The sequence below is a fragment of the Canis lupus genome, chromosome 2 (assembly GCF_048164855.1).
Source record: "Canis lupus baileyi chromosome 2, mCanLup2.hap1, whole genome shotgun sequence".
Taxonomy (NCBI): Eukaryota; Metazoa; Chordata; class Mammalia; order Carnivora; family Canidae; genus Canis; species Canis lupus.
In genome coordinates, this window is record NC_132839.1 from 9,892,377 (window position 1) to 9,916,479 (window position 24,103).

At 34.6% G+C, this 24,103-nt stretch overlaps 1 protein-coding gene across 1 annotated transcript in view; it reads left to right on the forward strand.

The window, feature by feature from the left end:
- Positions 1 to 24,103, forward strand: part of SLCO4C1 (solute carrier organic anion transporter family member 4C1) — a 76,152-nt gene that overhangs the window by 38,184 nt on the left and 13,865 nt on the right. The window contains exons 3-9 of the mRNA XM_072789474.1: positions 5,287 to 5,469; positions 9,916 to 10,012; positions 12,340 to 12,461; positions 13,787 to 13,905; positions 15,947 to 16,091; positions 16,494 to 16,689; positions 21,640 to 21,793. Of these exons, the coding sequence (XP_072645575.1) occupies positions 5,287 to 5,469; positions 9,916 to 10,012; positions 12,340 to 12,461; positions 13,787 to 13,905; positions 15,947 to 16,091; positions 16,494 to 16,689; positions 21,640 to 21,793 (1,016 nt within the window). The remainder of the gene's footprint in view (positions 1 to 5,286; positions 5,470 to 9,915; positions 10,013 to 12,339; positions 12,462 to 13,786; positions 13,906 to 15,946; positions 16,092 to 16,493; positions 16,690 to 21,639; positions 21,794 to 24,103) is intronic.

Consider the following 24,103-nt stretch of genomic DNA (forward strand, 5'->3'; position numbering starts at 1 on the left):
CTGTGTACTTTTAAAACCATTCATTTCAATCTTATCCACACTTAAAATTCAATTCAATTTCAATCTTATCCGCACTTAAAATTCCTTTCCAAAGATTACCCTTCATAAACCTACAACTTTCTTGTGCATACAGATTTTGTCCCAAGTTATTTCTTCTCAAACAACCAGTCTTATTTAGGACAAAATTACCTTCCTTTACCTTTCTCAAAAACGCGTTCCCATCTCTTATATGTTTCTTACATTTCTCCAACCTTTCTACATACAGAGATTTTCCTTTATTTTCCATCAGTCTTAATTACATTTAGCAGAAACCTTAGTTTCCAGTGAAAACTAAGTAGTAACCACTTGAACTGTTATACCAAAACTAAGACAAACTAATGAACTTATCAAGCACAAAGCACATTTACCAACAGATTCAAATATCCTTAATTTCTCTGCAATAAGTCAAAAGCACAAACCTGTGTTTAGTAACTAAAGTGTTAGCACTATATCCTATTTTGAAAAGACCTAAATGTCCAATGAATTCAATCTCATTTACCATAAAAGCAAAACTTTAAAGTAGTAGGTTACCAAAACCTTTGAAAGCTATCTTAACAATTACCCATGAAAACCATCATTTTAAGTTATCTTTTGCTGACAAATTGCAACACATAACCCGAGCTTATGTGACCTTTATCAAACCTTGATAGAATAAAAGTTTCATACTTAATACTGATAACTTTAAAGATGCCTATTTTAAACCCAACGAACTTTAGCTTTAAAAACTGAATATGTTTCACCAGGGCCCACACTTAAAGTCAGTGCGACCCCATGGGCAGGTTTTACCTGTGACACTGGTGGGGAAATCTGAAGTGAGTGGTGTATGCAGGCCAGGAGCATAGAAACAGGAGCAGAGGGAGGGGGGACAGAAGAGGCAAAGTGCAGCTAGAAGGCTGAGCTGAGGAAAAGGATTCCCAGTTCTAAAGCTCATCCATTTGGATAGATGAGCCAACGCCATGATTTTCCACCAAGTGGAATGAGGTGGTCCATGTGAGGCCAGAGAAGACCGGGAATTTCCCCAAAACAGAGAGAGTTTTGGCATCTGCTTGGGAATATTCCTTAAAGTCCCCGTCCTGAGGTAGACTAACCACAGGTAGCTCCTGTTATCACCATTAACCTGGGAAATGTATGAGGGAGGAGCTCCCCATGTACCCCTAAGAGTAGCCTATATTGGGAGGAGCAGTGAGGGAGTCAGCATCCCCTCTGGAGGGAGGGCCTGTGTTTCCTCCAGTGGCCTGGGTTTATTCGGGGACCTATTTAGATAATTATCCAACATGTCAGGAGGCAGTTTGCTAGCCACATGCCCAGGCAAACACATTCTGCTAGAGGCCCTTAGGTGGGGGTCCTGGTGCCTGCCCGAAGATCTAGCTGATGGGTACCACTGAGGCCATGCAAGTGCAACAGGAGATCAGTCCTTCCTTAAATTTTGCAATCCAAATTGTTTCTAGTGAGTTAAAAGGCAAGGACCCAAGGGAGAGAGTCCTTGGGAACTGAAGAAGAGACCATGCCTTGCTGTGAAGGTCACACCTTATTTTAGCTTGCGTTGAGGAACCTGCCGACTTTAACCCGTGGAAAACATTAGAACACTTTTACAAGGGGAAAACAATCAATTTTGCAATACCGATCTACAGAAGTCCCTGCGGAGGATGGTTTGTTTCCCATCTTGCGATCCTGGCAGGAGTCTTTTACCCCATACCTCTCGTTTTCAGCGTCAGGTGAAAATCGTTCCTGATTTTTCAGAGCACAATCCAGAGGCGTCTCTGCTGAGGATGGGTTGTTTCCCATCTTGGAATCCTGGTTGGAATCTCTTACCCTGAATCTGTTACAGAGAGGTGACCACTGAAGCCGTCCATACAAGTCAGCTCTTACCTAAACCAACGTGTCCCTTGTTTGCTGCCTACCCAAGGCGATAGAGTGGCCTAATGGCTTGGGATAAAGAGGGATCAGGCCAGCAGGAGTGACCACTTTTACCCACCTGCCACCTAATCCTCCTGCCTTCTCTGGATCTTCTGGGAAAAAAACCTGACCTAATCATAGAACTTAGCGAGGTAAATCATTTAAATGATGATATTCTTTTTATTTTATTTATTTTTTTGAGAGGGACAGGGATGACTATATATATATATATATATATATATATATATATATATATATATATATAAATAACAGGATCATATGGATTTAAAATATTTTCACTTGAAATTTTAAAATATTTTTATTTTTTAAATTTGTTTTTATTGAGGTTCGATTTGCCAGCATATAGTACAACACCCAGTGCTCATCCCATCAAGTACCCTCCTCAGTACCCGTCACCCAGTCATCCCATCTCCCCACCCACCTCCCCTCTGCAACCCTTTGTTCATTTCCCAGAGTTAGGAGTCTCTCATGGTTTGTCTCCCTCTCTAATTTTTCCCCACTCACTTTCCCTCCTTTCCCTTATAATCCCTTTCACTATTTCTTATATTCCCCATATAAGTGAAACCATATGATGATTGGTTATATTCCTTTTAGAAGGCTGAGGAAGCAAGCAAAACACTGAGAGTCTGTCAGTGGGACACGTGTGTTGCTTGTGAATGAGGCTTCCCTCGGGGTGTGACCCCCCCCCAGGGCCGGTCTCCATCCTTTTACCTGTCTCAGCGACTCCAAGGCCACCAGTGGTAACCGAAGGGCAGCTCCGTTTGCTGGATTGCCAGTCCTTATGTGTGCCGTTGGGATGAACATCAGGCTAGCAGGGAATCCTATAGATGACCTTACTCTTCAGACCTCTGTTGCATGAGCCCTCATCCATAGGTCATGTAGATTCCTTTGCATCTCTAGCCCCAGGGTGCCTCATCAGTCAGGCTGATCATTGGCCAATTTCAGTTTTCCTTGTCTCACCTTTGCTACATTTCTATTCCAATACCTGAGATCCCATTGGTAAGCATGGCCCCACAGTAAGCAAAGTCCTTGAGGTGGGGAAAAGCCGATTCAGAAAGCCAGAAAATGAAAAGTGGAACTGATTAGGGTTAGGCCAACATTCCCTTCCTTTGGGGAAGGAGGATTGACCAAACCTTTCTCCAGAAGCCTCTCACCTGAGTCTTAAGACTGCAGCCCTGCTGTTCACCTTTAAGCTGACCAACAGGTGTCGTCGGGTTTTGCTGTGTGTTACTAAAAGAGTTTGATGGGAGTGGTCCTGGGTTTGGGAAACAAAATGATACTGGAGAGCTTGGTTCTTGTCTCATGGAGTCGAAGAATGAATCTCATGGACAACAGAGAGCAAAGTGATAGAAGTTTATTAAGCAGAGATACAGAGAAAGGTCTCAGGTGTGAGAGGGGTCCCGACAGGGTGGCCATTGAGGGCTTTTATGGTCTGTCTTTTATAGGAAACTGTTCGGGGAACTTGGTAAATTTCTGTCAATATCAGGGTGGATATTTAGAACAAACATGGTGGACTGGTAACTCTCATAGTAACATACAAGATGTCCTTCTACATATCATGAACCCAAACAAGGTGCTCCCTTCTCTCTGAGTTAATATCTCCTCCATAATATTTCCCATATCTGGGATTTCTGTGATTACTTAGGAGCCACTAAAGGAGGATACTCCCTAACATTTTGGAGCTAGGGAGCCAGTTTATTTATTTATTTATTTTTTCTGTTTTTATTGTCTTATCTCTGTTTTCCTGGGATGGGTAGGAGCCTGACTCTGGGGCCTTTCCCTTATCTTTCCCTGTCTAGCCCTGCCCACCCCTAACTCATTCCTACATCAGTATGACCATGCTTGTGTAAAAAAAGTAAATGGATATAAAACATGTAAATGCGTGACATGTCTGAAAAAAAATAAAAGGAAGTGTTAACAGTGGTCATTACCCCCATCTGAGTTACATGGAGAACATGTAGAGAAGACAAGAAGGAGGAAAGTTGAGTTTTATATTTCTCTTGTTCTGTGCTATTTAAAATTTACTCCATGGATTACTTCCCTTGGGAAACAATAAACATCAAAACCCCACAGAATATTCACATGGTCAAGATATTTCCTGGATTACTACAAAAAGATATTAATCTTTTATTAAAAAAAAAGAAATAAAAAAAGAAATGCATGTAAGTATGTTTAATTTTGCAACATATCAAATAATAAGAGATAATTCTTAATCTAATCTACTACCTCCAAAAAAGTGAATATTGAAGCTAAAAATTGCAATTCAAATGTCTGACATGGCTGGGTGTGTAAGACAAATAATACAGACTTAGCCCAGTTATAAATACAAATTATCTGCTAAAATATTCATCAACCTCTTTTAATATGAATATGTACAAAATTAGAGGGCATATTTTAAGTTTTTAAATAAAAAAATATGCATAAAATTTGCATCTAAAAATTGCATGACCAATGGACCAGTTAAGAGTCTTCAGGATTTGTGCTTTGAGGTCTTACTCGTCTCATCATTCAGGAAGTAATAAATCTTGATCTGATATTAAGGAAATGAAAATTGAATCAGCTAAAGCTATTGTTAAAATTCAGTTTCCTGGAAACTCTAGCTTCAAAGGGAAAGGTCTGTGAATATATATTTTACAAGCATCTTTATTCATTAATATTATCAGGTGAATTGAGGCAATATGGGTTTACTATAATATTTAGCCTTCGGGTGTGGTTTTTAAAAAGATTTTAATAAAAACCTAAAAATTACCATTTTTCTTTTGATGATATTCGGAAGAATATAGAGTCAAAGGTTGCTTCAAAAATAAACTTAATAAAATAATTTGACTTCAAAAAATAACTAGACAGAACTTCAAGTATGATGGCTTTGTAGTGAATATTAAGAAATTACTGTTTTAACCAAAATATCCTATAACCTAAGTAAACTTTTCACATGTGTTCAAGGTATTGGTTGATAAATTTGGTATGGTAGTCATGCTATATTTATGACTTGGAAAGAAAAATAAAGGCTACTTTTTGGATTTTTTCCCCTCAATCTGAAAACTCCTTCCCTAGCAAATCGTGTTTGTGTTAGTTTATCCTCAAAACTTGTTAATTTTGATTGTTAAAGTAATGTTTCTCAATTTTGTTCTCCATTGTCTAAATTTTAACATGGTAATATTTCTAAAATTTTCTTTAGTAATGTCTATGTTTTAAGAATAGTTTAATCAAAGAGAAATGATTGAAGGAAATATAAGGTTCTGTTAGGCAAGTATAATTCATAAAAATAGATATTTCAATTGTTACCTAAATTTCTGTAAATTCACAATTTACTTTTTTTCCCCCCCAAAGATACTTGCATAACAACAAGGGATAGAAGCAGTTGTACCTCTTCAAATTCTTCGCTTTCTAACTACTTGTATGTCTTCATCTTGGGTCAACTGTTGCTGGGAACTGGGGGAACTCCTCTCTATACTCTGGGAACAGCTTTTATTGATGATTCTGTGCCCACACACAAGTCTTCGCTCTACATAGGTAAGTTTTCTCTTTCCTAACGTATCAATGTTTCAGGATCATTTCATTTTATTGCTTTTTAATTTATACGTAAAAGCATAGCATAATGCATGCTTATTGAAAAGTTAGTTGTAATTTCCTAGGTATTTCCATTAGATTCCCAGTAAATATTCGGTCTAGCAATATTCTTCATTGTGTTTCATTATTTACTGACACATGTCCTTCAGTTGAATGTGGTTATGAGTTTGGTTGACACCCTGCTCTGTTTCCTGTTCTGGGCATGCTAGCCTTCTTGGCAGTGCCATCCAAGCAGTAGGCTGTCCAGATTACTTGAATTCTAGGCTAATTTACACAGGGTGGGGAGATCGAGCTGTGCCACTCCGCCTGATTTACCACATCCTACATGGACCTGACTAGAGTCAACAAAATAAACCACCCAGAAATTCTGTGGAGTTTTTCATTTCAGATGAATTCTTTTTATATATGGCTCAATTCTTGTGGTGGGGAGGGAATCTAATGTTTGGTAACCTAAGTTTCTAGTTTCTCTTAAATTCCTTCTCTAATACTCTTGCGAGGTAGAGCTCACTAGGTTATGCATGGCCTTCCGTTAAATCAATGTGTTTCACATTTCATTTTATCAGTTTTCATTTTAATAGTTTATTATTCTAATGTAGAGGACTGTCTTAGTTCCTCCAGTCTTCTCTAACAGAATATTGTAGACCGCTTGGCTTATAAACAACAGACATTTATTTCTCACAGCTCTGGAGACTGAGAAGTCCAAGATCAGGGTATCTACCCACAGATCATTGTCTGGTGAGGCCCACTTACTACTTCATAATCATTCATCTTTTTTCCTGTGTCCTCATATGACAGATGGGAAGAGAGGACTTTCTGGGGCATCTTCTTATAAGGACACTAATCTCATTTAATGAAGTCTCCACTCTCATGATGTCATCAGTTCCAAAGGTCCCACCTCCTACCATCAATTAGGGATTAGGTTTCAACAATGGAATTTTGGGAGGACACAAGCATTCAGTCTGTAGTAAGGATTATTGCCATAGTCTCTGGAAGTCAAATATGTTCAATGTAGCCCTAATAGAGACCACTAGATCTACCTAGACTCTTCTGTAATGTGAAAACCACTACACTTCTACTTGTTTTCTCTACTCGTTTTGCCTTAGTCTCTCTGCAAGGTCTGATTCCCTCTCCCTGTAAGTTACAGCTAATCTGTACAATTTTTCTTGTATTTACTAATTTAAGAGTGCTTTTTTTTTCCAATTCTAAAATTGTCTAATTGTCTAAAACATAGTAGCACAAAAATAGGAAGTTTCTCAAAAATTATTTAAACACAGTTGGTGGGGTAGAGGCCCATAGGACCATCCCAGATTCCATAAATCTGTAGGAGGACTGACTTAGATATTATCTTGGTCATAGCTATGATTTATTATAGCAAAATGATACCAAGCAAAATCAGCCAGGGGATAAGGTGCATTAGGCAAAGTACAGCCAAAAACTGGGTGCAAGCTTCCAAGATTTAGCTCCTCCTAGTGGAGCCATACAGCTAGCAATTGATCCTGCCAGCAATGAGTTTGGAATATTTTCTACAAGTTCATTAGAGATTCAGTGACCAAGGATTTCACTGGAGGTTGATCATATAGGGACCCTGTGCCTTGCATATATCAAAGTTCTAGATTCTTAAAAGGAATACAAGGGGTCAGCAAAAGCACATTGTACAGTGTAGGCACCCTAACCTTATTAGTTATGGAATGGTGGCCTCCCTCTGGGCAGTTCAATAAATCCCAAATGCCAGCTAAGGGCCAACCTTGCCAACAGGTCTTTCTGAAGTTAGCAGTCACAGGCCTGTGTTAACTCTTTCCCATCCTGTAGGAAGTCATCAAATGGTAGTTTTTGAGAGTAAAGGGCAAAAAAAGTAACAAAACTGGGAAACTTATCTTAATTTTATTTTTCTGTTAAGGAAGATACAAACAGAGTATCTTATATACGTTTATTTTTTTCACTTTCAGATAACTACTGTTTTTCACCAGATATTTAGGTTTTATTGCACAAAATCCTTCCTTTTTATATATTTTTATTTCCCTCACTTTCAAAATGTTTCCTCCATTCTTTCTTTCTTTTAAAACAGTGTCTATTACTGGTGGCATACATTCTTCTATGAGATACACTGTATTCATAACAATGCAAAAATGGGCAAAATGAAAAAGGTCAAAATTTGCTACCTTTTAGAATAAATTTTAAAAAGTGGTTAATGCAACATCTCTATCCTCACAAATGTTTCCAGGCAGTCACTCTTTATTCCTCTACTTCTTTGATGCTTTCCTTGGGTTAACAATCTTTTTTCTTTCATTGAACTTTTTAATTCATTTAATGTCATTTTGTGTTTAAATCTTTCATCTTAACATGTGCTTCCTATGCTTTCTATTTACTCTATGTCCTTATTTCTTGCTCTTTTTTTTCTTTCTTTTGGCTAATTTAATATTATTTCATTTCTTCTCTCTATTAACTTCCTGGGTATATACTCTTTTACTTCTCATCTGCTAATGACCTTATACGTAAACATGATTTTATGAAATTCTAATGTTAATCAGTACTTTTACCACATACTTGATCATCACAAATGTTCTAGGATCCTTTAACTAAAAATGTTCTTTTTAACCCCTTTCCCTGATGAATATTTTCACTAGGCATATGACTAGCTGGCCAGTGATTTTTTTTTTTCAGTACTTTAAAAATACTTTTCCTTTGTCTTTTCACTTCCACTGTTTCTTATATGTTTGCCATTTTAAGATTTTTCTCTTTGCATTTGATTTTCATCAGTTTAGTTTGTATCACGTGTATAGGTGCAAAATTCCTTTTATTTAACCTTTTGTGGATTTTATATGACTTCATAAATATATTTTTTGACATTTTTATTGACTTTAGGATATTTCCTATGATTATTTATTCAAATATAACATCTTCCTATTATCTCCTCTCTTAGGACTCCCATTGCATGTATGCTAAGCCTTTTTTTGAAAAATGTATTCTTCATATATTACTCTTTTCTGTATTTTTTTATCCTTTGTTTTTATTTTTTTGTGCTTCTCGGTAAATATATACTGACTTAATTGATTTTCCAGTTTGGTAATCCTCAATTTAGTCCTGAGTAATCTGCTATGTATCTTTCATGTTAACTTTGACAAAGGTGTTTTATTTGACAGTATTTCTCCAAACCCTCCTTTTTGTTTTTTCATAAATTCCCTATCTCTGATGTATTTGGGGAACCCTGGAATCTGAGATTCCCTTTATCTAACTTCACAGATTGAGTTTATTTGAAGCAAAGCTGTACGTACTCTGTGGGCAAGTCTAACTTCTAACTCACTGTTACTTTTAGAGTATGGCCTCCTGGTACCAACATAAAATGTAAGGTGGGCAAAGTCTATAAGGTATAACTTCCAAGTTAGAGACCCTGGGCTGTAACTTTGGTTTCCCTACTTTCCTGGAGACTAGCAAGGATTGCTAACCTTCCCAGTGTATTTTGTAGAATCAGCAAATACACTCAGGAAAAATACCAGTCCCAGTTCTTTAGATCTTTCTCCTCAGAATTTTGACTCCGTGGTCCTTCAAAAGTTCTTATGTTTTCAGATCATTTTGCATGAGCTCTACATTGGAGACTTAGTCAAGGACATAAATCATTTCTGCCGTTGACATATGCTTAGCTTTGGATATGATATTCATTCTTTTGTGTATGTGAATGAAAATCTTAGTAGTTAATAAAAAATTCAGAAGGTGGTAATATATGAAGATACTAACATATGCATAATTTTTTGCAAAAATTTGAATGTTACAACGCATGGCAAAATTTTAAATATCTGAGAGAAATAAGGTCAATTTAATTCTGCTGCAAGTGGAAATGGAAGATTCACTAAGTATGGGACTTTAAATTAATGGCTTACTTTTATGAAACAGGCTAATCATCACATCCAGGTTTTAAAATCAGCTGCTGTAGTGCAAAATACATATTGCATTTGGAATGTGTACAGAGTAGAAAAGACTTCTCATTTCACATTATTTTCTTACATAACAATTGTAAAAAGTAATTATTATCATCATCCCTGAAGGGTAATAGCAGATGTACTACTTCTGTTGCTATTTAACATATGTAACTTTCCATGAATATGTAATTGTTGGATTTATTGCAATTATTATTATAGTCTAACAACTTTTACATTGAATTACATATATATTTACATTTAAAATATATTTTATAGTTATATTTGTTTTTAAAAATATTTTTAAGCTCCTTACTTAACAAATGGTACCAAATTGTATTTTTTATTGAAAATATGTGTAATTTTGTTGTAATTCTAATCATTTCAATTTTTCTACAGTAAAATATTTCTTCACTACTGTAAGACATTCATAACGAAGTTGTACAGTTGACCATTTTCAATGTCTTTGTTCTTCTAGGAATTGGCTATTCTATGTCAATATTAGGCCCTGCTATTGGCTATGTGTTGGGAGGACAGCTGCTAACCTTGTATATTGATGTGGATATGGGAAAAAGGCAAGGCAATATCTTTTTCTTTTATTTAAATTTATTTTATTTTAATAATGTTAATATCATAGAACATTTTCAAAGTATTTCTTCAGATAGAATGAGGGTTTTTCAGGAAACAAAACTGAACACACACAATTTTTACATAATGTTTCAGCTGCACTACTTCATGAATTAATGCCATACCACCCCCTAGTATAATGCATTTATTCATAAATAAGAATGATTAAAAGTCACCTGTGAAATTTTTCAAAATACACATCTAGGATCCCATGCATTTTTCAGAAAGAAGAATTTAATTAAAATTAGTTGTGCTAAACCGCTGCGCCACCCAGGGATCCCAGGGTGGTGCAGCGGTTTAGCGCCTGCCTTTGGCCCAGGGCGCGATCCTGGAGACCCGGGATCGAATCCCATATCGGGCTCCTGGTGCATGGAGCCTGCTTCTCCCTCTGCCTCTGTCTCTGCGCCTCTCTCTCTCTGTGTGACTATCATAAATAAATAAAAATTAAAAAAAAAAATAAATAAAATTAGTTGTGCTTTTAGTAGATTAACTGGGTATGGCTAGTCTGAAAAGTCTCAAGAGTCTATGATTCTCAGATTAAGTTCTGTAGTAGTTCTGATATGGTCATAGGAATCACAGGTGTATGGTTTTAACTGTAGCCATAGAGGATAATAATAGGTAATGTTTACTTATCCCATGCTATTTTCTAGATAACATAGGTTTTGTATGTTACGTAATTTACATACCCCTTAACTTAATCCTTTTAATAATCCAATAAGGTAATTGATACACAGAGGTTAGTAAGTCGCCTAAGACATGAATTCAAGCAGGTCTTTTTGACTACAAAATCCTCCTTTTAACCACTAAGTTACCTTCTCTTTTTCCTGAATATAGAGAAGTTAGTAACTTTTGGTGAAACCATATTTTTTCATTTTACCACTAGGAATTAAAACTGTACACTCCTATGTGATTGGGCATAATGAATAAGAAAATGTGGTTATACTTTATTTTTTAAAAATATTTTATTTATTTGAGAGAGAGAGCCTAGGAATGAGGGGGACAGAGGGAAAGGGAGAAGCAGACTCCCCATGGAGCAGGGAGCCCCCTGTGGAGCTCCGTCTCGAGACTATGGGACCATGACCTGAGCCAAAGTCAGACGCTTAACCTACTGAGCCACCCAGGCACCCTGAAAATGTGTTTATAGATATGTGATTTGTTCTTTGAGCTGTTAGTCCCAGTTTACTATTTTAGATAGTATATAAAAGATGTATGAAGGAAGTCCTTGAAACAGAGAGCTGGGTTTTTAAGAAAAGTTTTTAATTTCAGTGGAGAATTACATGAGTTTTAGGGTTGGTGTGTTTGGGGAGAAACCGGTTGATATACAAATATGGGAATCATTGTACAACACTGTTAATAAATTATTTTAAGAAGAACTTTATAGTCAGAGAAAGACAAATACTATATGATTTCATGTGTATGTGGAATCTAAAAAAGCATGTGAACAACAACAAAAAACAAGCTCATTGATACAGAGAATAAATTTGTGGTTACCGTAGGTAGGGGAATGGGTGAAATGAGTAATGGGAGTCAAAAGTTACGAATTTCTAATTTTAAAATAATTAAGTCATGGGGTATAATATACAACATGGAAACTATAGTTAGTAATATCGGACTGCATTTTTGAAAGTTGTTTAGAGTAAATCTTACAAATTCTCAAAACAAGAAAAACAGTTCTATAAATACAGTGACAGGTAATGTGTTGGTCATTTTGTAATATATAGAAATACATAACGTGATATATAGAAATAATGCATCATTGTATTACATACCTGAGACTAATATAATATTGTATGTCAGTTATACTTTAATAAATACATTAATTAAATAAAGAAATTTTACGCTTAAATGAATGCCTTAATTGAAGCACAGTGTACGGACTTTTAACACAGATCAGTGATTTGCTATAAGATGTATTCAGTATAGTAGAGAAGAAAAACTTAGCCAAAGTTAGGTAAAGAATGTTCAGAAATTCTATGTATGCTTCCAGATATTTAGCATACTTATATTTACTATTAAATATTTTATATTTCTATGTCACATTGCCATTTGAAATGCTTTGTAAGCCATTATAGCTCTCATTTATGCCTGCTGTCTGTTGTCTGATTCATTGCAATGACTCAGTTTAAATGTCGGATATTATAATACTATTCCCCTATATATATGCTGAATTGCAAAGTATATACTTATCATAACTGCATTTTAATGAACAAGGTAGAGTTAACTTTTATATTTTGTTTTTCTTTTTTTTTATATATTTTGTTTTTCTATCACATAGCATAGGTATCTCTGAAGATGATCCACGATGGCTGGGGGCATGGTGGATCGGATTTCTTCTGTGTTGGATCTTTGCTTGGTCTTTGATAATACCTTTTTTATGTTTTCCAAAACATTTACCAGGTAAACATATCTTCTTTAAAACCAATTGTTAGGCCAAGGGTTGCTTATAATTTGTAAGATACCTAGAAAATTCATTGTTTTATAGAATTTCATTTGTCTGCCTATGCAAACTTTTGGATATTTTTGTCTTTAGGAAATACTGGGTAGCTATCGAAATACTCATGGTTTTCCTTTATTTCCAATTAATAAAAGCAATAAAACTATATGTATTCACTTTCTTATTATATTTATATACTTAATAATATATATTAATAACATAGTAATAACATATATAATACTATAATAATATGTAATATGAGTAATAATATATCATTATAAATATACTTAATAATAAATTTGTTTCCTGTGTGTTTTCTGGAATCTTGCTTTATGTATATGCAAGATACGAGATCTTTCAAACTATTAGTTTGCGTTCAGTTCCTCACTCACCAATAGTCAATCTGCCTTAAATCATTGATATTTGTTGATGAGAGTACCAGTACCTTTTTTTTCATTTGTCATCAAAGTAATACTGTAGTATACTCATTATCACCATATTTCAATATTAGTTTCCTAAAAAGAAAAGGTTAATAGAAAAGAATATCCATTCCTTTCTTTGTAAAATTTTGCTTCTATATAATCATATAGTTCAAATACATTATCTGTTGAAATATTTTTCTCTAGGCAGAAGGTTAAATAGTTCTTTCTGTTGTCATATGCAGAAGGATAGATGATTAATTTTTCGGAATGGGCAAAAGAAAAGTTAGCAGAGTAGAAGTAGGTGAATTCATTGATTTTTTTTTTCTACCCTAGACCATCCAACTTATAATTCCATATATTGGCTTTTTTCTCAGATTTATTCAGGGTGCCATTATTAAAAATCAAAGGGATATGGTAATACATGGTAAATGTTTCATCTGCAAAGTATATTAAAGAGAGTAAAGGGAAAAAGCCTCAAACATACTTTGTTTCATATATAATGGATGAAAAAAAGAGATCCATTCTAGAGGAAGAAGAGAATTTAAGAGATATTTTTAAATAAAGGGAATGAATATGTCATTGGAACAAAAATGTCTCATCTTAATATTTAGACTTGCTGGAACCTCCTTAGCCAATAGGAATAATACTAGCTCTCAGGACAGACAAATTACATACATAGATATTTGTGCAATTTTGTTGACAGAGAAACTGGCTTCTTACGTTACAGAATTTGTATATTTGTAGAAATACGTGTCAGTTAAAAAGTAAGCATTTAAAAAATGAGAATGAAAAAAATTTAAAAGATAATGAAAAAATAAAAAGTGAAAAATGAAGTGATAGAACAAGTACATTTACTTTTTTTTTAGGTACAGCAAAACTTCATAGTGAAAGAACTTGCCAGACTCATAAGGAAAAGAGTAGTTCCTTAAAAGACACAGAGGAGAATTTTGGAACAAGTTTGAAAGATTTTCCAACTGCTCTAAAGGTAAAATAACACTGTGTATGCATAGACACACGCACACCCTCCACATTTAAATAGGTAGATATATATATGTATTACATAAACACGAGTAAATATATACATATTCACAGACAAATATTTCACAATTCATTTTCATTTGCCTATTTACTATGGTTCTAGCTTTTATAAATAAATAACTCTTCAGATTTAATTTTATTATGCTTGGAGTAAATGAGAGCTATTCCAGGGTAAAATGGTTGAAAGAACATGAGTTATCTTCTTGGCAATATCAATATTCAGTGGTTCCTCCTTAGGACTGCAGCCAATCATTATTCTATGCCATTTCCCTAATGTAGTGGAATCAATTGGTTATCACTGAATTGTTAATACCTATTTGAGAATGTCAAACCGATATTTTTCCCTTGTGAAAGAAGTGGCAGTTAGTGGTTACTTGGTTTGAATTTGAGGTTAAAGAAACAATGGTATGGTCTATTCTGTCGTACTCCTAAGAATGACATTCTTCCCATATAGCATCATAAAAATTTTGTACATACAGGAGTCTCTAATTTCACCTTTTCAAGATTTGAAAATTATTTACCTTTCAATTATTTTCATTTTCCTCCTCAAATGAAAGCCTGAAATGTTCTTATTTCCATTTATCCTACTTTTCAACTCTCTGTTTTCTCCCAGGTAGGCACAATCTTGTGTTTTGCTGAGATTGTTCATGATTTTTAATTCCAACTTCTGTTTTCTTTTATAAATTCTTGTGTGTATTACTATCAAGGGTTAACTCACCACTGCTTTTTAAAATTCCTGCTTCAAGGTTTCATGCTTCATGGTCTTGATTCCGATTCAGAACCCTCTGGGTAGAGTATTATATTGCTAGTTTTCCTCAGACAAGATGCCATCTAAGTATCCTTGAATACTGAATGATACTTCTGACTGGATGGACACTTTTGGATCACATTCTTTTAGTCCCAGAAATCTGTGGGTGTTACCTTGCTCTTTTCTGGTTAATTGTATTGTAGTTAAGAAGTTCCATGTTAGTGTGATTCTTTTTCATCTCCATCTGCAAATTTATACATTTTTTTTCATTTATTTGCAATTTCAGTCAATTTGTTAGGTTATGCCTCTATGTATGTGTTTTTTCATTAATCCTTGTCAGGTGATTTTTTTCATTAATCCTTTCTAGGAATCCATTATTTTTTTAATCTGATGATTTAAATACTTTCTGCTATTATCCTTTTTAAAAAGTATTGAATGTTTTCATTTGGGTACTTTTTCTCCTTTTGTCATTATTGTTATTCTTATGTTAGATCATCTGAATCTGATTTAAAACTCTCTTATCTTGCCCTTTTGTGACTCATCTATGTGGGTCTGTGCATGTGTGTATTTTGTTTGATTTAATGAAATTTCTTTTGCACTTAATATTCCAGCACTATAATTTGATTTTCACTTTATGGTTAGATTAAATTGACCTAATTAATCTCTATTCTCTCCCCCAATAGATTAAAAAAGATTCTGAGAATCTTTTCTCAAAGACCAAGCAATGTGGACCTCTCTTTAAAATTATTACTACCTAAGGTTCTTAACTATTGAGTCCTTTACCCATGGAACACTACAGATTTGATACTTAGAGACCATTCTCATCTGTACTTGTAATTGAGTTCTTCGCTTACTAGACATGGAGATTCAGAGCACACTAAAACAAATCAGGCAAGGGATAGATTTAATGTATGGAGATTTATAATCGACTGGGAAAGGGAAACTTTCCAAGCTGGCTTTTACCTTCTTTACCCAGTCGCTGCATATGATAAGGCACAGTCACCCTCTTGATGAATCACCTATCAATTCTCTGGGTGCTGCATGTATAAATGTTCTCGTTGTAGTATATATAAAGCTATTAGTATTCTGTACTTATGCTTTGGTACTGGAGAAAATGCTGAAATTTATAATTATATTGTATTTATTAAAAATTTGCCATTTCATCATGCTGCTGATTCTAATGCTACATTTTGTAATATAAGCATAGTTATTCATTTGGTGAACTATATTTTTTCTTTAGAATTTGATGGGGAATACTGTCTTTATGTGTTTAGTTCTTTCAACTTCTTCAGAAGCCTTAATTACTACTGGGTTTGCTACATTTTTACCTAAATTTATAGAAAATCAGTTTGGATTGTCTTCCAGCTTTGCAGCCACCCTTGCAGGTAAACCATTTTCTTCTTTGTTCGAATTTAATCTAATAATTTTACTTTACCACATTAAATGCTTATCAGAATAGTGTATCATTTTTGATAGCCCTCTTTTTAAAATTTACTATATTAGTTTGATACAAGTTTCTAATTTTCTGACATTTGACAGTCTGTTTTATGAATGAGAAATACAGAAGCTGTAGAGCTAAAGAGCATATTTGTCAATCTTAATATTCAAAACATTAATTTTATTAACCTCTTGATATAACCATTATATCATTTATTCAGGTGTTTCTAAATGGCTAAATAATATTCATATGTTAATACTGTGCTTGTTTTTGATGTTTTCCAATTCTCATATGAGTAATTGAGTACGCATGTATGTTTTCTCACTCTCTGTGTCTTCTTTCTCATCAGGGGCTGTTTTAATTCCTGGAGCTGCTCTTGGTCAGATTTTAGGTGGTGTCCTTGTTTCAAAACTCAAAATGACATGTAAAAACACAATGAAGTTTGCTTTGCTTACATCTTTAGTTGCATTTGCTCTGAGTTTTGTATTTGTTTATGCCAACTGTGAAAATGAGCCATTTGCTGGTGTGTCTGAATCATATAATGGGTAAATATATTTCAGTGCTTTTGATATTAATGTAAGGGTAATAAACTATGTGTATATTTCAGAGTACACGCTTTCTTGAGTAAATTAATGAAAGATTGGCTTTTTTTTTTTTTAAATTGGAAGGCTTTCTCCTATGTAAGGATATATAGGTTGTTTTTTTTATTTTAGTTAGTTTGCTTGTTTATTTATTTTTAAAGATTTTATTTATCTATGAGAGACACACAGAGAGAGGTGGAAACATAGGCAGAGGGAGAAGCAGGCTTCCCACAGGGAATCTGACGTAGGACTCAATCCCAGGACCCGGGATCACACCCTTAGCCGAAGACAGAGGCTCAACCAATGAGCCACCCAGGTGTCCCTTGTTTTGTAGTTTAAATAACTGACATCTTATTAAATGTTGGATATTTATTCAGAGAGTAATTAAGGGACATCTGTTCTATCCTGGATACCGTGTTGAGGGATACAAAGATTAGTATAACGGAATCTTTGTGCTGAAGGGATTCACATCCTAGGGGGGAATTTCTTATCTGATGTTGCTATTGAAAGTCTTGAAAAATAGAGGTGATTCCCTATGGTGAAATTCATGTATTAGGTGGGTTGAAAATAATCTAGGAGAGAAATTAAATGAAACTAGTCCTAGGTTATACTAATTATTATTGTTTCTACTCTATTTTTTTGTTTATTATTTTTTTTCTATTTTAGAAGCTCATGTTTATTGGAGAGAAAGAAATGCCTTCTTGTTGTTCTGACCCATAAGCATATTTTTACCTGTAACTGATGTGATCATTTTATCTTTCTTTGCCTTGTTTGGTTTTGAAATCCCAAACTGTGAGTTAGGTGATCAGGCAGGTTGGCATTGCACTGAGATGCATTTATAGCCTGTATTGCTGCTTTCATTGTTTCATTGCATGTGTTTGAGGCAGATGAGGGAGCTAGTACTCCATCCAGGTCAAGGACTCCACGGTTTTTTAGAATATGACATTCAGGTAACCTAAATAGAATGTACTTTGTTTGCATGAGTTTGCCAGTAACAATTATGATTTGCAATTGCTGTTCATTTCTGTCATTCTTTTACATTAATGAGATGCTGAGCATTCTGAAGCAATGCTAAGTTCATTTCTATTACATTTATTCAACATTTGTTGACTACATCTTCTGGCTGACTTTTATGACAAAATCCCTGCTCTAAAGGAGTTTACAATGTAGCAGGAGAGATGGGGGAAACAAAAAGGTAAATGAACAATGCATTAGGTAATGAGAGACATTCAAAAGGCTATGAAATTCAAAAGGAGGGCTTTTCAGTTTCCTTTAATTAGATTCAGAAGAGTATGGGCTTACATATCCTTTAAGGATACAAAGAGTTTTGGGAAGAGAGAAAGGCTGAGGGGGAATATGTTAGCCATAAATGCTAGAAAGTAAAGGCTAGGTTCAGGAACCAGTTTGAATGAGACTTAGGTTATGTAACTGTAAATCAGAGTTTCTGGAGATGCTGAAAAGTAGGTAGAGGTAAGCTCTGCAGACCTAACTTTAATATCTACAAACTTCACCCAAACATATCCCGAGGAACTACTTTTTTTTTTTTTTTTTTTATGTTCCTTTTAGAAGAACAGAAAGTTCTGGATAGGTTAACACTTGTTAATCTTCGTGAAAAATGAATAATGTAGATGTGAATCTATTTTTTTGTTTTGTTTTGTTTTACCTTAAACAAGAGTTACTACCAGATAAATTGTCCTTAGTCTATGGACAGGAAGGAAGACAAGTGAGAAGGTGTTAGTTTGAGCGGTATGTGGCCCCAAATTTTCAGTTTTAGCTCTGTGTGCTGCATATTAAAATGTACATATTATGGGTAGCCTCATTCAAGAAACGTGTATTGGGATGCCTAGGTGGCTCAGCGGTTGAGCATCTGCCTTTGACTCAGAGCCTGATCCCAGGGTCCTGGGATCGAGTCCCACATCGGGCTCCCTGCATGGAGCCTGCTTCTCCCTCTGCCTGTGTCTCTGCTTCTCTCTGTGTGTCTCTCATGAATAAATAAATAAAATCTTAAAAAAAAAAACGTGTATAAGAAAAAGTAGTATATGGAATAAAGAATAGACTAAGAAGCTCAAGAAATATGGGGCTCCTGGCTGGCTCAGTGATTGAGCATCTGCTTTTGGCTCAGATGATGATCCCAGGGTTCTGGGATCAAGCCCCATATCGGGCTCCCTGTGGGGAGCCTGCTTCTCCCTCTACCTGTGTCCCTGCCTCTCTCTCTGTGTCTCTCATGAATAAATAAATAAAATCTTAAAAAAAAGAAGCTCAAGAAATAACTTGTTAGTGAAAGAAGTTATGAAAATGGAACATTTTTAGTAGATTGCTGTAGGCTTTCCCCATGCCATGTAATCACAGGTGGTTAGAAACAGCTTTTTTGACTATGAATTATTTAGTGAGGCTTATTGATAAGTTTAATTAAAACCCTGTTAAACGATATACATAAAAAACTTAAGAACAACAATACTGATTATTTTAGTGGATATTAATAATATTTATAATATGTTACATGAATTAATTCTTAAATGTTTAATGTGGGCACAACAATTGAAAGGAGACTGTCATTTCTAAAAGTCTATTAGTTATTAAAAATCCCTATGGTTCTTTTACTGCCTTGACAATATAGGCAATTTGAGTCTGTTTTGTTAATCAGTGCTAATAATGGTGATTTGTGTTTTACTTTATACTTAGCATCTCATAAAATATGAAATACTGTACCAAGTACACACAATATTTTTTCTCTATCTGGTCTATAGCTAGAATTTCTTTTCTTATCTGAAACAGCACCTTAAAGAAGCATACCTATTAGGATGTTGTAATACATTTAGGGAAATCTTTGCTTATGGTAGAGGCATAATTATAGAGTAGTTTGGATTCAAATAAGAAATCAGCATTTAAATTCTATTTGTCATACACATGTTGCTCATATAGACAGATGTGTGCATATATCTATTTTTTAAATATTCAAAAATTTTAAAATTTAAAATACTTATTCATTTTTAAAATACTATATATTAAGTCCATTTAATATACTTTGCAAGCTTTGGCTATTTTCCTAATAATAGTTTCCTTTACCTTTTGCAGTAAAGGTTTATAAAATATATAGGCTTAAGTGGCATATATGGGCTTGATAATAAGGGATATATGCTATATTTCTTTGTTTCTTTGTTTCTTGAAGAGAAGTTTGTATCATAATGTTTTCATGTTTTAAAATGAAATAGTCACTTATTGAGAGTATGAGAATTATATATTGGAAAATTTAAATTAAAAACCGTGTAGAGGCTGTTTCTGGAATTGAAGGGGTAGTATTTTTCTAGTCACTGTACTCCTATATCTATATTGTAAGCTAGGTATAGGTAGTTCAGAATGCTTTCTTTTGCGAGTAAAACAGTGCTTGATAAAGAAATTGAGCAGCAGCCTATGGAATAGATTAGAAGAGACTCCAGGCAGAGTGACAAATTACTTACATTTTACACTCTGATCACCTTTCCTTCAAACTTGGACTGATTTGTTTCCATTTTTTTTTCTATCCTTCAGTCTATTTCTTTCATGAATGAGCTCCTGATTCTCCACCAACCCCTTAAATATCATCATTTTCCAACATAGTGGTTATTATCTTCTAATCTTTAGATAAATCACTCATTTACTGATTTTGACCTCCCAGTGCAGGAGTGTTAGCTTCATGGTTACTATGAGGAGGGGTTTTATTATCCCTTTCGCTCTGCTCCCCCTGCCCCCACCTTTTCTTCTTCCTCCCTTTCCCTCCTTCCCTCCCTTCCTTTCTCTATGTCTTTGTCTCTATCTCTTTATTTCTTTTCTCTTTTAAAAGATTTTATTTATTTGTTCATGAGAGACACAGAGAGAAAAGCAGAGACACAGGCAGAGGGAGAAGCAAGCCCCTGCAGGGAGCCTGATGCAGGACTCGATCCCTGGACCCCGGGATCACACCCTGAGCCAAAGGCAGATGCTCAACCCTGAGCCACCCAGGTGCCTTGCTCCTAAAGAGTCTCACTCAAATTTTGCCTTTCTTTCTTCCATGCTTCTAAAGTGTATTTTGCAAAAGCTTTTAATCACTCACCATATTAGTGTATAATTATCTGTGTCCATCTCTACTCCTAGACTGTGAAATCTTTGAGGACAGCAACTGCCTTACTCAGCTTTGTATTCCTGATACCTAGCATACAGTCTAGCATTTGCTCAGTTTATTGGTTGAATGAATGAATAAATAGGGACTCGAGAAGTATCTTTGATTAGGGTAACCCTTTATATTAACAAACATATTGCATCCTAATAAGAGGCAGTCTGGAACACAACTGAGCCTGGGAACCAGGAATATTTGGCAAAGACAGGAAAAGTGATTTAATCTCTCTGGGCCCTAGTTTTCCCACTGATAAAATGAGTATGCTGAATACCATTATTTTATTCATCCTTCTAGACTTAAAATTTTGCCTACACCCCAGGGAAATTAGGCAACGTCTGTAGAAATTTTGGTTGTCATAACTGAGGGAGTGTTACTGGCATCTAGTGGGTAGAGACCAGGGATGCTGCTAAGCATCCTACAATCCACAAAATCAGCACTCTCCTCCCTACCACCCCTTGAAAGAGTAATGTACAAAAAAAAAAAAAAAAAAAAAAAAAGAGTAATGTACCAAATGAGAAACCTTGCTTTATTTGCTTTCTCTGCCTGTTTTTCTAATCACTGGCACGCATTATACAAGTATTGCTCATACTTCCTCTCTCTCCCATAAGAAATTAAATTCTGTGTGAAAAGACAGACATTTTATTTGTTTTACTCATTCAGTAATTAAATATGTGTTAAGTGAGTAAATAAATGACTGAATGGAAGATGTAGCAAGGCTTCTGAACTGTTCATTAAAAGTTACAATACAGATAATTTGCCCTCATTTAATTTCTTGTTAACAGGACAGGAAATCTGGGAAACTTGACCGCTCCTTGTAATAGCAATTGTCACTGCTTGAGATCATATTATTATCCTATCTGCGGAGGAGATGGAATCCAGTATTTTTCTCCCTGCTTTGCAGGTTGTGCAAATTCTACTTCAAAAAGACATCCAAAGGTAACTCGTGTCTTCTGCTTTACTTTAATGAGGCAGTGTCTTTGTATATTTATGGACGACCATCTTTATCCCTCTAGTGGAATTTAGTGGTTCTAGTTCTTCCTTGCTGCCCAGGAGGGGCCATTCAGAAGCCAGACATAAAGTTTCAGTCAAGTTAGATGAATAAACTCTAGAGATCTGCTGTACAACATTGTGCCTATTGTCAACAATAATGTATTGAATGCTTTAAATTGGTTAAGAGGGTAGAGCTCAGGCAAAGTGGAGTGAAATAAGAGTGAAATATTATTTACCTTTTTATATTTTATTTTTTCTCAGCCAAATTAATTAATTCTCAAATACAAATTTACTTTTAATTCTAGATTAGAATGCATATTAGTTTACCTACATAGGATTTTTTAAAAAATGAAATGGTTTAAGAGAGTCCAATAGAATTTTATTGTACTACATCTACAATCTAAAGATTTCATGTTAGCTAAATTTAAGAATTTTGGGGAAAAATGGCATTCAAATTATCGGTAGCACATAATGTTATACATTAATAGATAATGTGTTAACTTTGAGAAGGCCTGAGGGAAATACATACATGCTATAGTGTAAGGGATCACAATGAATAAGATAAATAAGAAATACATGACAAAAGAGCACAATCTTGACTATTTGAAATGTAGAATCATGAAACCGCATTCCTTTTCCCATACAAAGAGAAGTTTGAGATTGCAGGAAAAGATTTCTATGTAAATAAGTATAAATAGATAATTGGAATGATCCATAAAATTAGATTTCTTCTAAAACCAACATGGATATATTTGTGGGTTACAACGTGTGGTTATACACGTTTGCATGTTCATACATACACACATAAATCTATGTGTGTATGTGTGTACACATATACACATATCTTTAATGATTTTATGTGCAATAAATACAGTTAGGTACTCCTACTATATTCGTCACTCCTTCCTGCAGGTGTGAGAATATGAGAAACAATGTACATTTTTTCATATTACTTAACTTACAGATTTTTATTATTTTTACAAGATTTTATTTATTTATTCATGAGAGACACAGAGAGAGAAAGAGGGGCAGATCTCTCTCTCTGTGTCTCTATGAATAAATAAATAAAATCTTAAAAAAAAAAAAAAAAAAAAAAAAAAAAAAAAAAAAGAAAGAGGGGCAGAGACACAGGCAGAGGGAGAAGCAGGCTCCACGCAGGGAGCCTGATGCGGGACTCGATCCCAGGACCCTAGACTGACTTTAGCACTAAAAAAAAAAAAAAAAAAGATTTCTGGCCTTCAGAATAATAAAGGAATGATTTCCTTTGACTTCTTTGGCTTTAGTATGACTTTTATTGAGGAGTTAGACTTGTAAAAATATTTATAGTAAGGATAGAATTGAGATATAAAAAATCTTTAAAAAATAGTTATGCCTAATGAACTTAAACTCTCAGTTCTTTTCCTTTGAAAGTTATACTTGTGATCTTTTTACATGTTTCCTTCTAACACTTTATATTATTAATTAAATATGTATGTATTAAATAGTTAATATTTTATGCTTATATATAAAATAACCTTTTGGATAATGAAGTAATAACTTCAAGTTTTTGATTGTCATAAGTGTCATCCTAGAAGACATACAGTTTGCTTTTAGTAAAGCAGTTACAAAAAGTTCAGAAAGTTATAGTGATTTAGTTGAAAGTAGGACTTTTTTCCCCCCAGAGAATTATGATGTATTAGTCTATTTTACTGTGCACTTGTTAAAATTACAGTGTTTGTCCTTTGAAACTAGTGTAGATAGATTGTCACTCTCCCTGCTTCTTTGTCTTCTATAATGGAAAACTATTTGAACAATTATGATCCATTAAAAGTAGTTTAGAATGTGAGACCTGATAATTTTTTATTCTTGTCAATTTATTTCATAAGTCAAGAGTCAATAATAGGTTACAACTTGAGACAATGAACACAAAACTCAAATACGGGCCATAAAATATGACCCCTTATTTTCACTTGCTTAATTTTTAAGTGTTAATTATTCCTTCCCAGCATTATTTATTATGTATAGATCAAGACTATGTAAAGTGTTTGCCATGTATAGAGATCACTTAAAATGATAAAATATATTTTCAAGAGGGGCACCTAGATGGCTCAATCTGTTAAATTACTGACTCTGGATTTCACCTCAGGTCATGATCCCAGGGTTCTGGGATTAAGCCCCATGTTGGGCTTTGTGCTCAGTGAGGAGTCTGCTTGAGGATTCTCTCTCTCCTTCTCACTCTTTCCCTTCCCCCTTTCACACTCTCTTTCTCTAACATAA